Below are 16,397 nucleotides of genomic sequence, written 5' to 3'. Positions count from 1 at the left end.
AACCTATATGTACTTAAGGGAGTCTCAGAAGTCTCTGCAAGTTCTTTAAATATAGGTCGGGCAAAACACAGAGGTGAACAGCCTCCAGATCATTAGAGAATAACAAATTTACAACTATACGTAAGTTGCTAGCATTCATTGAAAGATAATTTATTAGTCTGGCAGTATCTAAACAAGTAGCGAATCAGTCTGAAAAATTTAAAAATTAAGTCTGATCTTGTCTTATTTTACACTGCAGACAAAATTCAATGAAAATTGCATTTATCCTTCAATTTTACCTGTTTCAGCTTCTGATTCTGAGTCATCTTCCTCATCTTCTTCACTAGAGCAGCTAGACTCATCTTTCTTTCCTTCTTCTTCTTCATCAACCTTTTCTTGTTCCAGAGATTCAATACGGGATGCATTTTTCTCTGGTTCAATAATCAATGTCTCTTTGCTGTTAAAGGAAAACAATGTTTGAATGAATACAAACACAAAAGGTTAAAATATATTCATTCTTCCCAGATCCACAATAATCATGACTGTGGCTATTAGGCCAATTCATTCATAAGTAATAAATATACTTGACTATTTTACTCACTTTTTAAAGGTCTTCTGTGACTGACTATTGTCCATATTTGCTGTAGATTCAATTAGTGGAGATTTCTTATCCCGTTTTTCACTATGGAGCTTTGTACAAAGTTATGCAAAGGAAAATAAGAAAACTATTAAAATAATATTACTAAGAGTTTAAAATAATAACAGTAGTTTTTCAGACATTAAGACAAAACAAAAAAAAATAAATAAAATATTTTTTGTTTTATCTGAAAAGGAAAGGGCTTGGATAAAGAATGAAATGGACTAGACAATTAAAAAGCTCCATGCAGGGCTAAGAGGGATTTTTACAATCCTCTGACTTTACTGAAAAAGTTGAGATCCACTAACCACTTAAGATGGTTGAGAATATTTTACTTAAAAAATTGCTTCCTAGTGACATAACTCCTTGCGTATCTACGACGTGCTATTGGATATATGAGATTTTACAGACTCCATCTTTTAAGTAAAACTCTCTAATGAAATTATAAAAACATATTATTCTTGAGGACATATACATCTAAGTATTCATTCATATACACATAAGTACTACCATTTAGTGAAACTTATTAACTTAAAACCAAAAAGTACAAAACATCACAAGAGTACTTCTGTAACTGTCTCAAACTCAAAGTTATTAAGATAATTAAGTAATATGGGCAATTTTTTCATCAAACATACCAGATTTTGTTTCTTTTGCAACTCTTCCAAATATCCTAAAATGTCTTCATCTGCTACATCAAATGCTGTTTGGCCCTACGCAGGAAACAACAGGGAGGGGAGTGGTGATGGTCAAGTCAGTAAATCATAAAATGCCTCAGTAATTCTGTACAATTTTATATAAAGAAGTTGTTAACATTTTTTACAGTGGTTATAAATGATATAATAACTACTGTAAACACATACAACTCTAAGGAAATGTACACAAAATGTATGTGAGACAGAAGCTGAGAACATCTTCTCATTTTTTTTGGTAGCAGCTTTATTTAGATATAATTCGTATACCATACGAACCACTCATTCAAAGTGTGCAATTCAATGGTTTTATTGATATTCACAGAGTTGTACAACTATCACAATAATTAATTTAAAATGTTTTTATCATCCTACGAAGAAGGAACATATCCTTTAGTAGTCACTGTCTGCATCCAGCCCAAGGCAACCACTAATCTACTTTCTGTCTCTATAGATCTGCCTGTGCTAGACATTTCATATAAATGGAATCATACACTATATGGTCCTTCATGATGGGTTTCTCTTACTCTACATGTTCTCAAGGTTCATGCATGTTATAGCATGTATCATTACTTCATTTCTTTTGATAAATATTATTCCACTGCATGATATATACTAATCTAGTCATCAGGTGAACATTTCCATTTGCTTTTTGTCTATGATGAATAATGCTGCTATGAGCATTCATGTACAAGTTTTTGTGTGGACACTTGTTTTCATTTTCTTTGAATACAGCTAAGAGTGAAATTGCTGGGTCATTTAACCTTTTGAGGCCTATTTCTTTTTGATGACCTCCTAAAACTAAAATTCTTGGTAAAGTAATAAAACATATATATATATATATATATATATATATATATATATATATATATGCTGCTTAGCATTTGGCCAGCCACAGTTAGTTCAGATGAACATATGTCAATCTATTTTAATTCACTGTGAAAGAGAAAATTTCAAAGAGCTGCTGACTAAACATACTAAGATTTTTTCCTGCTTGTCTGCATTAGTCCTTATCATAGCCCTACTGTTACAAGTTCCCAGGATGCTTAGAAGTTCATTATTTAGAATATAGTCTTCTTTATATGTTATCCAGTATATGATCCTTTCACAGAAAAAAAATTTGTTTGTAGTGAAAAAATATGTAATTCTGAAAGAAAGTTAAAATTTCTTAACAGTATTCCTATATCCATAACAACATCAGAATGGATAGATAATAATGGCTTCCATAATCCCATTAATTTTTCCATTTAAAAACAACAACCCTCGATTCTATACCAACATCAGGATGTTAACATGTATTCAGAAAGGAGCTAATTTCCAAACATTATAAAACAAACTATAAGCTAGCCAATATCTGAGCTAGTTTTCCCACTGTCTGTTAATAAAATAAAAAAGTTACTGTTTACAAAGGCTATCTTTTTTTTTCAGAGTCAGGATCTCACTCTGTCTCCAGGGTTGGAGTATACTGGCACAATTGTGGCTCACTGCAGCCTCAACCTCCTGGAGCTCAGGTGATCCTCCCACTTCAGCCTCCTGAGGAGCTGGGACCACAGGTACACACCTCCATGCCAGACTAGTTTTATGTATCTTTTTTGTAGAGATCGAGTTTCACCATGTTGCCTAGGCTGGTTTTCAACTCCAGGGCTCAGGCGATCCACCCACCTCTACCTCCCAAAGTGCTGACATTATAGGTATGAGCCACTGTGCCCAGCCCTATTATATCTTAAAAGTATTTAAGGTTTGCAAGATTCAAAAATACTTATCATACTTGCCTTTTCTTGCTAGAAAGCCTTTCCAGTAGGAATTTAAGAGACAATCTATCCTTTCCCACTCAGTCCAAGATAAGTTTTAGTTTTAGTTTTAGTTTTAACAAACTTTCCTCCCATTTCAATCTTGGGAAATAGAAGCCAAGATTTAAATTCCTGAAGAATAAATAGTTCTGAAATCAAATAACTGGCTCAAAACTTAAGGTGCCCTTTAAATTAGAAATGCATGTTAATTTCAGTTTTGCTATACCATATGCTTTATATAATGATTTTTAAACTGTTAATAATGCTATACTTTTAATGTAAATAGTGTTAGATTATGTTATGTGGAAACAATTCACTAACTTCTTTTTAAATATCAGTTTAAACATTATCAACCCTTCCATGAATGAACTACCCCACCTTGAAAATGTTTGAGGTATAATTAAATTTTTGTGGCAGTTAAATGCAATGGGGTCACTTTAATAACCAAAGAATTCTCCTCTTTAAGAATAAGAAATTAGATCACCCTACTTTTTTTTTCACTTTCTCCCTTGATAAATGAGTCTACTTTGCAAACAGCAGCTGATGCAGAATAGAAACTAGAGTAAAATATGGGCTGTAAAATAAGAATTTCTAATTTCAAAAAAAGCACACTCATCAACTTAACTCAATAACTTAAACAATCTGTAGCACAGTTATAAAGCTAACAGTTGTGAAGTTACAAACATTGTCTGGTTCTTAACTACCATAGGGCTACTGTGCTTCACTGATAGAGTATAAACACAGTATGGTATAAAAGCAGTGTCACTCAAAGCAACCAGGCAACAAAGGAGGACACAATGCTGAGGTACGAGAACCTAAGAACTCTATCAAGAGACCTATCTTAAAAGAAAAATAAATACTTAAAACAAAACAGTCCAATTCATCTGTTCAGAGTCACAGACACACTAGAGACATTATAAGTCTAACTTCCTAGCCTCTTCATTTTTCTTTACTCACTTATTCTAACCACATTGTTTTTTTAGGTACAACCTCTTCATCTTCACAACAACCGGTAACTCAGCCGGGACAAGTATTAGAACAATTCTCACTGTACAGATGAAGAAACTCAGTCTGAATGCATGGTATTTGCCCAAGGTCACACAGGTCATTAACAGAAAGTGAAAATAGAATCTAGGTCTCTACTACTCTAGTGTGTCATTTTGTCTTTATCAAAAATAAAAATAAGTTCAGATGAAATTAGGGTAAAAAATATCCTTGTGTCCATTAATAGCAGAAATTGCTTTGTTACTCATTTAAATCTTTATAATGAGTTATATTAAGTCAAAAATTTGTCTGCTAACCATTGTATTAATTCAGTAAGAGAAATTCCAAACAGAAAAGCATTCTAGTCAATATTTAAAGAAAGAATAACATTTAGGTACATTCTAGCAAAGCAATTATTTTAATAAAGCAAATAAAACCCATTATATTTAAAATCAGCATCACACAACTTATAATCATGAATTTAAATGACAGTAAATATGCATTATGGTTTGCAAATGATTTAAAGAAATGAGACTGAAGTCTCTAAATAGATGATTTATCCCACTTCATATAGAAAGTTTCAGATTTTCTATGATTTGTTACACTTACTATATTACACATTATTTTCCCAAATCTTGTCTTCTATTACTAAATAATTTATCTGAACTCTGGTAGTATCTTGAGTGCACATCTTTAACATCATTTAAAAAAATTTAGTAAAAATGTTCAATCTGTAAGTACTAAAAAGGCATCAAATGACAATATAATTTCACATAGGCAGGCTTACAAAATTAAGACAAAGTAATTTATTTTGATTGAACATAATATATGACATGTTATTTTAAAATGTAGACAATAAAAAAGTTTAATTCATACATGCAAAGTTATGAAATTAAAATTTTAAAAATCAAGGTCTTAGAACTTCTCAAAAGAAAAAAATGCTTGTATTTGGATATATTTATGGCACAAAGGCCTTTAAAATGCTATAGATACTATGTAGCTCCTCACTATAAAAAACAGTCTTTAACATCTTGATTTTTAAAGGAAAAATAATATTTTGATATATAAAATATAAAAAATAAAATTTACATTTTTATAACTTAATAGTATCTTGAAAAATAAAAGATGAGGAAACTAAGCTGCTATTATAGTAATTTTTTAAAAAATGGATAAAAGGCAAAATAATTTTATATCCACTCCTTCGCTGAGAGCAAAATTATGATAAACTGTATGGCATAGAAATTAGACAATTGTAGGCCAGATGCAAATAAAATAATTTTTCTCATACATACCATATATTGTGTATGTTTCACTAGAACACTGATTCAGTAGGGGAAACACACTATGTTTAAACTTGGAAGTGAAATAATCCATTTTGGAAACCATCTCAATTATTAAGCTTCTCTCATCTAGTTCTTATCTGGAGGCTACTGTTACTAAATGAATCAATTATCAGCACTGCCCATACGAATGGAAATGTGGTAAAGGGTCACTGCTTGGGAGAGAAACAGGAATGCAGACCAGAGTTCAAAGGCTAATAGGTATCTGCTAATTTTTTTCAAAAAAAATTTCTGAAGGGTAATTTCTACATGAAAAGAGAGACAATATGACTTGCAAAGCTAAAATTAGCTGGCTTTTTACTTAAACAGCATCAATACTTATTTGTCTTCTAATATTGATAACAAAATGACCATTAGGATGAAAAACAACAGAGAAAGCAAATTACTAAAAGTTTTAAATAAAAATTCAGTCCAAAGATTTTTGTATTCGTATATAAGGGCAAACCAATCATTCCCCCAAATTTTTTGACTTTCCTTAAGACTTTTACCAATTCCTATGATTCTCATGCCTTCATATTTCTTATATAAAATATATTTTTTAATGAGTTAATGAAAATATATTATTTAGAACTCTATTCCAAAAACAGCAAGAGAATTAGATGGCCCTATTTTGATTAAAGGTGAGATCATTTTATGAGTGTCTGCCACATAACCTATGGTATTATCCCACAAAATGCAATACACAAGGAACATTCTATGGAAGAGTAATTAAACTCACTAGAGGAGACATGTTTTGAATTCTCCATGATACTTATTATCTACCAACATAGAGGGGAAGAGACTAGCAGGAATACTGGTGACTAGTTACCAACTGATCGTATCTAAAAAGGAGTAGAGGAGAAAAGTGTAGTCTAACAAGAAACCTGATAATCTGAATCTTTTCATGATTTTGTGAAAAACACTTGTATGACACTTTCTCCCTCCTTCTTTTTATCTAATTGTGGTATTAAGTATATCATTTACCTCACTGAACTGTTTTCTCATCTGCTAAATTAGGAGACAAGATGATGTTGCATCTCAATGATCCCCCCTGGCAAAAAACTTCATAGTTTTTACTGTCCTCACCTGCTGTAAGACCTCATTACTTATGTCACTTAGACAACTACTCTAAGCAAGCTAAAACACTATCAGCTAAAGAATGAGAAACATTCTTCTACATGTGTTCCAACTCAGAGGGGTGGCAGAAAACACTCACATAGGAATGTAATATTTTGTCAGCTTCTGAATTCCTAAGAACATAGTACCAATTCAAGTATCCAAATCTACTCTACATGTATGGCAATTTGATTACTGAAAGAGTAATACTTCTTTCTTTGCAGCACGAGGCCAGAACTACCTCATATGGTAGGTGAAAAGACTTAACCTATTAATTAGTTAAGTCAGCTGAATGAAAAAATGTTTTATACAGTTGATAAAAATTCAATTATATACCGTAATCCTTATAACTTTTTGAGACTACATTTCTAACTATAGTTTCTAAAACTATATTTCTAAAAGTTAAAATATTAAAATACTTTAAAAGGCCTACCACTTTGTTGACCATCTCCATATCACAGAGATTGTCCACTAAAATTCGACATGCTTCTTCTTTACCCCAATGAGCTGCAGCATGAAGAGGTGTCCAGCCATCATAGTCTTTAATATTAACATCATATCCTGCCTGTATTAAAAGTCTAAAGAAATTATAGTGAATTAGACAATCATTAAAATCTAGAAATAAAGAAACATGATCAAAAGCTTTCTACCCATGCAATTTAACTAGAATTTTCAATTAATTTATTTTCAGAATTCACATCCTTCCCACTCAATGAATTAATTATGGCAAATACAAAGTAATAATTCTCAGAAAAAACTCAGAGAAAGAGGAGCTTGAATCACTGCCATAATAATGCAGTTTTAATTAATTTCCAATGACTCTAAGTCTTATGGTTTGGTACGACACTGATTAATTCTTGTGAATATGACTTGTAAGTAAAATTTTCACAGAAAAGCACACAATTTTTTAATGTAAAACCAAAAACTGATGAGTCAATATGTACACAAAACTTATTTATTGCAGGAACTATCATCTTCAGGTTTTCATATACCATCTCAGGCTAAATGTTTTTAAAAAATATACTGGAATCAAAGAAGCTTGTTTTGTAATCTTTCTGTTGCCTGCAATTCAGGAGCTGAAAATTTTCAAAAGAAAATGACAATCTGACTGTTAGGAACAAAACAAAGCAAAAAAGCATATTCCAAGGAGTCAGATCTATTTTTCTGAGCAGTAGAAAGCAGATACTCCAATCATCAACAAGCTAGAAAACAGAAACACATTTTAATAAAATGCAAAGAATTACATAAATTATGTTAGTATGCCCTTCTAACTACATATTGACAACATCCTTTATTTTACTTAGACATTAAGCTCAGAGAGCAAGGATGGGTCTATAAACTGCACATAGCATAGCCCCACACAAACAGGCGAACGAACACTAAATACAACTCATGAAATCTAGTTAACCTTTACCTTACTTTCCAAGATGTTGAGCTTGAGGACCTTCTTTTTACCTACAGGAGGTGGTAGTGACAGCTAATGTATAATCCCCCTTCATTTATTTAAGAACAAATCTCGTATTTCATAACAATATCTAATACAGCTGTTTCTAATCCTGTTTCCATAACAGATCTGAAGAGCTTGTTTTTTAAAAACAGATTCCGCAGCTCACCCCAGTACTACTCAATCAGCATACGGGGAGATGGACCCTACTAATCTACTGTTCTTAAGCCATCCACATGATTCTCCTATCATTGTCTGTCACCTGCCTGCAGACCAACATTTAAGAGCCATGATATAAAGAAAAGCTAAAAGATATAAGTCCAAAGAAATATCTCCACTGACATATATTATCATAAACCTTATTAGAAGAGGCTGAAACAATACAGGAACATAAGAGAAAAATGCTGTTTCCCATTAAGAAATATGAACTACAATAATGTCAAATATGCTGAGCAAAATTTTAAAGTATTTGTAAATCTGTGTGGAGAGGAAAGAGAGAGATAGATAAATTTTTTCAACATAAAAAAAGACGGTGTCCATATTCAAAGAGCTTTTAATGGAAGTGAAAAAACAACCAACTCTCATGGATAGGTTCTGTGAATAGACATGCAATAGGAGTACAAAACTGAAAAGCATCACAATCAAATTGAAAGGAGTTGTGTGTGTTTGTGAGGGAGAGAAAGTGTGAAGAAGGTTATATTTGAAACAGATCTTTTCTATTTATTTCATATACATTTTAATTAATTTTTATAAGTAATAAGTTCACAAAGTTAAAGAAAAAAATAATAAAAGGATATATAGGGAAGTCACTCTCTCACTGCTGACCTTTAGCCAACTAGTTTGCCTTTGTCCAAAATAACCATACTATTAATTTTTATGGGATCCTTACAGAACAATTTCATGCATACATAAGCAAATATGATTTTTTTTACAATAAATACATACTTGGATCCTTGATTTTGACATTTCATAATATATCCTAGTGCTCTCTCTAAGATTTCTCATTCTTGTTTTAATTATTGCAGAATATTCCAGTGAAAGCATATACCATAATTTATTAAACCATTCTCTTATTCCTATTATAAACAATGCTGCTGGCACATATCTTACTTCCTATGTGAGTGAAAGCATCTGTTAAAAACAATTCCTAGAGGGAGAATTAGGGAACTAAAGAATAACTGTTACTTTGATTGAATCTGCTCAAATATCATTTCTACTAGTAAAAGTGCCTTTTCCCTACAACCTGCCAACAGGGTGCCAAATGTTTTGACCTTTGCTACTAGTAAAAGTGCCTTTTCCCTACAACCTGCCAACAGGGTGCCAAATGTTTTGATCTTTGTCACTTGACAGATGTAAAAGGGCAACTCATTGTAGCTTTATTTGCACTTAATTATGAAAAAAGTTGAGCAATTATTTTTCATATGCTTAAGGGCCTTTAACTGATTCAAAGGATTGACCAGAATTTGCCTCCAAGTTGAAGAAACGGTGAATAAAGGCATCTAGACAGAAACAAGAGAAGGCATTAAGATATCGTGACAGAACTTCAATAGATACATATAACTGGCACAATTCATACTTTAGGGGCAAAAGTGGTACCTTAGCTTAAAAGGAAGACAGTTGAGGAGTTTAAAATTTATCCTGATCCCACTAAGAACTAATAAAGGACTTTGGGAGTTTGGATAACCTAAATACAAAGATCATTTGGAAGCAGTCCAGAAACCTATTTTGCAATGTAATCCAGTACTCATATATATGTTTACAGAAACAAGTGTTTTAAGAAACATTCTTACTTTCACTATAAGTAATACTCTAATATTTTCTATTCTTTTTTTTTTTTTTTTGAGGCGGAGTCTTACTCTGTTGTCCATGCTGGAGTGCAGTGGTATGATCTCGGCTCACTGCAAGCTTTGCCGCCCAGGTTCAAGCGATTCTCCTGCCTCAGCCTCTCAAGTAACTGGGATTACAGGCGCCTGCCACCGCACCCAGCTAATTTTTTGTATTTCTAGTAGAAACGGGGTTTCACCATCTTATCCAGGCTAGCCTTGAACTCCTGACCTCGTGATCCACCCGCCTCTGCCTCCCAAAGTGCTGGGACTACAGGCGTGAGCCACCGCACTCAGCCAGTATTTTCTATTCTTTAAAAAAAATGCTGGAAACTCACTAAATTAATTTCATAACCTGTTTGAAAAGTTATGGATTAGAGAGAAACGAATGGACAAGGAAATTAATTAAAAGGCAACACTACCGTACTATTCTTAGAAAAAGGCCTAAATTATTGAAGTTGAATAGAGATTGAAAAGAGGAGGCTGAGTGTTGATGGCTCACGCCTGTAACCCCAACACTTTGGGAGGCTGAGGTGGGCAGATCACTTGAACCCAAGAATTCAAGATCAGCCTGGGCAACATGGTGGAAACTTGTCTGTACAAAATATACAAAAACTAAGTTGGTATGGTGGCACGCATTTGTAGTCCCAGCTACTAGAGAGCCTAAGGTGGGAGGACTGCCTGAGGCTCTGTCACCCAAGAGGAGGAAACTTAGGAATAAGTGACCCATATATTCTTTACTGCTTTTGCTGATGAGTGGTAATAAACAGACTGATATTAGAAGCTCCAGTGAATCATAAGCAATATATTAATAAAAGGTGCAGCATGTTCTGCTAAGTGCTAGTCTTACTTCCTTCACATATATATAAGAATAATTTTATATATTGAATAATACATTGAATAATTTTCTTCATATAGTTGCCAACAATTGCACTGCATAAGTAAAAATATTACTGTGAAATGAAGAAGCTCTGTTCCAAGCAAATTTGCTGAACAATAGATAGCCCTATAAAGTTGCTTATGTTTGAATATTTTAAAGAGTGATAATAGTACTAAGTTCCAGTGTTCAAGTAGTAAAAAATAAAACTGTACTTAAAATAAGTTACATGTAAATAAATACTCTGCAGGAATCAAGCTCTCAAAATTTGATATGTTCACATGACATTGTTCTTAGACTCAGAACCAGTCAATCAATCTAGAACCTCGAAATGACTCTCTATAGTGATTTATTAGTCCGGAAGGTAACAGATAATAGTTGACAATTAAATTCAACCTACTGGAATAATAAAACTAGAGAGCTGAAAGAATTTTAGAACAAAAGCTATCATATTCAAAGTAGTTTTCCTCTTTCTTCCTGAAAATAGGCATTAAAGAACTCTTTCATGTTGCTTCAAATCGATGTTTGTAGGTATTTTAAGAAAAGGAACAACGAATAACGATGACAAACCAAAGTAGAAAACTCTGTAAAAAACAATACTTACTTTAAAACTTCCGTATAGCCTTTAGCAGCTGCAACGTGAAGTGCTGTACCTCCAGATTTTGCATGCCGGACATCATTTATATGACCACTATTTAGCCACTGCCTGGCATCTCTAAGCATGATCCGTTCTTCTTCCTTTCGAGCTGCTTCTATATCAACCCCTGATAAAACAAAAATAATTGTTTCTATTTTTGCTTAATAAAAACTGTTCTTTCTATGTTGGGAAATAAAATTATCCAAAACATGTCAAGTTTAAATAAAAATTAAAAATGAAAGTATATATGTATCTTTTTAAATGGGCTACTTGATAACAAGTTGGTTAAACTAAAAAATGTGAGAATACTGCAGACATTTTATTAACTTTCTCTATGTATTGTTTGGTTTTACCCCATAATACTATTTCGATCTTATTTTTCCTTTCTGATTATTCTTATTTTCAAAAATCTGAACATTTCCTAAGGTATAAGCATCCTTTGGGCTAAATTTTTTTTTTAACAATTATAATGAATAAGTCTCAAATTTCTATCTACTGTTTTGATCTGTTCTATGAAATCTGGCCTAGCAGGTACAAATGTTTACTGAATGCTTCAACTTGGAGGTTCTGTCTTCATCTAAAATGTATCATACTTTAAAATACATTATTTTCTACCAAACTTCTTTCATTTCATTTTCCAACATAGTACATTCTTTATACCATTAAAATTATTTTCATAATTTTAGTAAGTTATATAAACGTTCATTCATTTAAAAGCACTTACTCTAAGCACTATGCTAGGTTGAGGTGATACAAGTGGGAAGAGGCCAGGCGAGGTGGCTCACACCTATAATCCCAGCTACGTAAGAGGCTGAGGTGAAAGGATCACTTGATCCAGATGGTCAAGAATGGAGCAAGCCACGATTATGCCACTGCACTCCAGCCTGGGTGAAAGCAACACCCTGCTCCCCCCACCCCCCCCAAAAAAAAAACCTCCAAAAAATAAAAAAAGGAAGAATAAATGAATAGGACCCTCGAATTCCTTCTTTTAAAGAGCTCAACACCTTGGAAAAAAAATTAAAGATAATCTTGAAATTCCTGAATGATCTCATGTGATCTTATGGCTTTGACTACTTGCTATTTAATAAACAGCACACACCACAATGCATTTACAATCTGCCTTACTCCACAAGTCTATGAGCCTTTTTGTCTTTTATCCCCACTGTCTGGTAGAATACTTGATACAAAGTAAAGGGAGATCAGAGCCAGGTGTATTGGCCCACACTTGTAATCCCAACACTTTGAGAAGCTGAGGCAGGTGAAGCATTTGAGGTCAGCAGTTCGAGACCAGCCTGGTCAACATGGTGAAACCCTGTCTCTACCAAAAATACAAAAAAAAAAAAATTAGCTAGGCATGGTGGTAGGCACTTGTAGTCCCATCTACTGGGAGGCTGAATCAGGAGAACTACTTAAGCCCAGGAGGTGAAGGTTGCAATAAGCCAAGATCACACCACTGCCCTCTAGCCTGAGTGACAAAGACTCTGTCTCAAAAATAAATAAATAAATAAATAAAAATAAAAAAGCAAAGTACAGAGAGATCAGTAAATGTTCACTAAATAAACAATGAATCAACAAACAAAAAACGAAAATACAAACACATACACATTTCCTCAGCTAAGATTCTGCCATAATCCATATCCATGTATATAACTGTTTGGTCAAGATTTTTTCATTCATCCATTCATTCACTGAATATGTACTGAATGCCTACTATTTTACCAAGTACTGAATTCTGGGTTTTTCAAGGCATACCAACATAATTTGCTCTTAGTTTGGATACAGAAGGAAAAGAGAGGTCAAGAATCAATCAGAGGTTTACAGTCTGAGCAACTGAAAAAATTAGTTTCAATTTCGGAAATAGGAAGTTTAAGATGCCTAACAAATATGTAGTCAGCGACATCAAGCAATTAGTTGGGTATCTAAGCCTGTAGAAGAGAGAACTCAGGAAATAATGTAATAAAATAATATGCCATAGGCATCTCAAACTCAGTGCTACAATCTTAACCTAATTTTCCCCAAAACTTTCTATTTGCTGCCTGTCTTGTTTTCCTACACTAAGTGCCCTCACTTACCTAGCAACCTGAAAGTCATCTGAATTTCCCCCTTTCCCTTTCTCTCACCCCATCTGTGATTGTTAATTTTAGGTGTCAACTTAACTGGATTGAGAGATGCCTAGATGGCTGGTGAAGCACTGTCTCTGGGTGCATTTGAGGGTGTTTCTAGAGGAGACGGACATGGGAGTCAGTGGCCTGGGAGAGGAAGACCTATCCTCAATGTGGGCAGGCACAATCCAATTGGCTGGGAGAAATGGGCTGAAGAATGAGGATTTGCCCTCTGTGCTTGCTCTCTGCCTTCAGGAGGAGGAGACCTTTTTTCCTCCTGCTTTTGGATATCAGACTATACAGGTTCTTCAACTTTTGGACTCTGGGACTTGCACCAGTGGCCCCTTGTGGGGCTGTCAGGCCTGGCTGCAGTGTCAGTTTCCCACCTTCTAAGTCTTTGGACTTGGACCGAGACACGCTACTGGCTTTGAGCCAGTCACATTACCAGCTTCTCTGGTTTGCAGGTGACTTATTGTGGGACTTTGTTGTGATTGTGTGTCAGTTCCTCCTAATGAATTCCCTTACATCTACTCTACAGGTTCTGTCTCTTTGGAGAAGCCTGACTAATACACCAGCCTGTCAGTTACCAGATTTGGGGTTGCCACCTCTACACCGTCTTCTAAATGGCTCCTATCACTATCTTAGTTCATAGCTTATGTCTCACAGTTTGACTACTACTACTGACCCTTGACTCATTCAGTCTTTAGTCCCTTCCAATTCATTTCCCAATCTACTGCTGAACTGGAAAAAATTAAATATGATGTCGTTTCTCTACATAAAATTTGTCAATGGCTGCTCCTGTAAGACAAAGCTCAAGCTCTTTAGTATAGAAGACAATGCCTTTTATGACTTGGTCTCAATACATTTTTAACTCCGTCTATAGTCTTTCTCCTCTACCACTATCTAGTATTCTAACCATCTAGATCTCCACATAGTCCCCAAGTACATCATGGTCTGTGCTGTCATGCAAGCTACTATCCTCTACCTTAACTATATTTTTATACTGCCTGCTTATTAGCACACTACCATTTTTTTCAAGACAACTAAACTGCTCAATACTCAACTGAAGCTAAGCCTTTAAAAAGCAGACAACAATTCAGAAATATTTTTAAAACTCCAAGATTACACAAGTATAGGAAAAGTCATCTTCACACTAGAGATTGTAAAATCTCATTACTGCATATGAAAGAAACTTGCAGGAAGATTTTCCAAATAGACCTTATAAAAACAATAAATTGTATAAACTATATATGCAATGAATATAACCTATTATAATTTTTATAAAAGTCAGTAGCTACCATTTCTATAGTAAAGCAGTTTTACATATATCAAAAATTTCCTATCAAAAGATTATCAGCCCACTTTAAGATATGACTAATGTTAATAACCTTTCTATTAAGTGATTTGTCTCAGATTTGCTTTTTGAATGCGTTATTCTCTTACTGCCTTTTAAAACAGGTTAACTTTTTTTTATTATCACTCCTGTCATTATAATCTTAAACATTCTGATTTTTATTGTCTTTTACTATTGTTTCCTTTGAACTTTGAGTAAAAAAAAAACTACTTCTTCTGTATTTATCTAATTTCATGCTATCTTTATCTAACGATAAACCAATTACCTTCTTTAGCTTCCAAATAGTGCTCATATCTGATTCATATAAAAAACAATCCGAGTTTAAAGGTAATGTGAAGGGCAATTTCTTGTGTTTAAGAAAATTAAATTAGAAAACAAAAATCTTTACTTTGTTCTTAAATTATTAAAATACTCCCGATTAGAGTATGTTGACCCTGCTTAGCTCATCAAAAAATGAAACAAACAAACAAACAAACAAACAAACAAACAAAACACAAAAAGAAAAAAAACCCATCTAATTGCACTATATGTTAGGAGACTTGCTTTCTAATTTCAGTGTTTTGACTAACTAGCCAGTAATCCTGAGAAAGCTATGGCTTCTTTGGATATTAGTAAGATAGATAGGTTAAGAATACAGATATTAAACTGAGACTGGCTAGGTTTGAACCTCTGATCCACCACTTACTAGGTGTACTACCTCAGTCAAGACAATCTATGCTATGGTCTGGTTTCATTTGTAAAATGGAAGTGACGACAGTACCTATCCTGTAGGTTTGTTCTGAAAACTAACTTAATACATAGAAAGTGCTTAGATCAAGAATAAGCCCCTAAGGTGTTAATTATTATTATCAGTTTGAAAAGTCTATGATTCTGCTTCTCATTTCTTGATTTCTGTTTTAAAAGAAAAAAAAAACCTTATAATGCATTTAACTGATCCTTAACCCACCTACTATAAATGTAAGGTTTTTAACAATGAAAACAGTATATAATAAAACTAAATTGGTTGTAACAAAGTGATTAGACTAACATCTGTCACTATGATTTAAGAGCAGTAAGCATTAGATTAAAAGTACAGCCAAATCTCTTAGATAAAAATAAATAAATAAAATTAGATTGGAATTTGGTCAGCTAACAGATTCAATAATTTATTTGTGTCCCTAGCTAAATAAAGAAAATATTACAGCTACTGTTCAATTATCACTACTTTCAAAGGCAATTTATTTAAGCATAACTAGTTACTGACCAAATGTCCTAGAATAAGAAATAAAAGCCAAAAGAATAATTAAAGAACTTAAAAATATTAAATAATAATTTTCATAACCAATTTGAGAAATGTTACCACTACTGGTCATATGGTTTGGCTGTGTCCTCACTCAAATCTCATCTTGAATTGTAGTTCCCATAATCCCCATGTGTGGTGGGAAGGACACTAGGGTACTTCTTCATAGCAGCGTGAGAACAGACTAACATGGTAATTTGGTACCCAGTAGTGGGGCACTGTTGAAAGATACCCAAAAATGTGGAAGTAATTTTGGAACTGAGTAACAGTTCCCCACAGTGGGAGGTAACTGAATCGTAAGGGTGGTTACCCTCATGCTAATGTTCTTGTGATAGTGAGTGAGATCTCATGAGATCTCATAGTT

General features: G+C 33.6%; 1 protein-coding gene across 5 annotated transcripts in view; it reads right to left on the bottom strand.

The window, feature by feature from the left end:
• PPP1R12A (protein phosphatase 1 regulatory subunit 12A) overlaps positions 1-16,397 on the bottom strand; it is a 155,877-nt gene that overhangs the window by 52,571 nt on the left and 86,909 nt on the right. For all 5 annotated transcript variants that reach the window (XM_074402511.1, XM_003927829.3, XM_074402512.1 and 2 more), the window contains exons 4-8: positions 11,266-11,425; positions 6,951-7,095; positions 1,255-1,329; positions 581-669; positions 279-436 (exon numbers count right to left, since the gene is read on the bottom strand). In XM_074402511.1, coding sequence (XP_074258612.1) covers positions 279-436; positions 581-669; positions 1,255-1,329; positions 6,951-7,095; positions 11,266-11,425 — 627 coding nt within the window. The remainder of the gene's footprint in view (positions 1-278; positions 437-580; positions 670-1,254; positions 1,330-6,950; positions 7,096-11,265; positions 11,426-16,397) is intronic.

This window comes from Saimiri boliviensis, chromosome 7 (assembly GCF_048565385.1).
Source record: "Saimiri boliviensis isolate mSaiBol1 chromosome 7, mSaiBol1.pri, whole genome shotgun sequence".
NCBI classification, from domain to species: Eukaryota; Metazoa; Chordata; class Mammalia; order Primates; family Cebidae; genus Saimiri; species Saimiri boliviensis.
The sequence above is the reverse complement of the archived record's forward strand: the minus strand, read 5'-3'. Positions and strand labels throughout refer to the sequence as shown.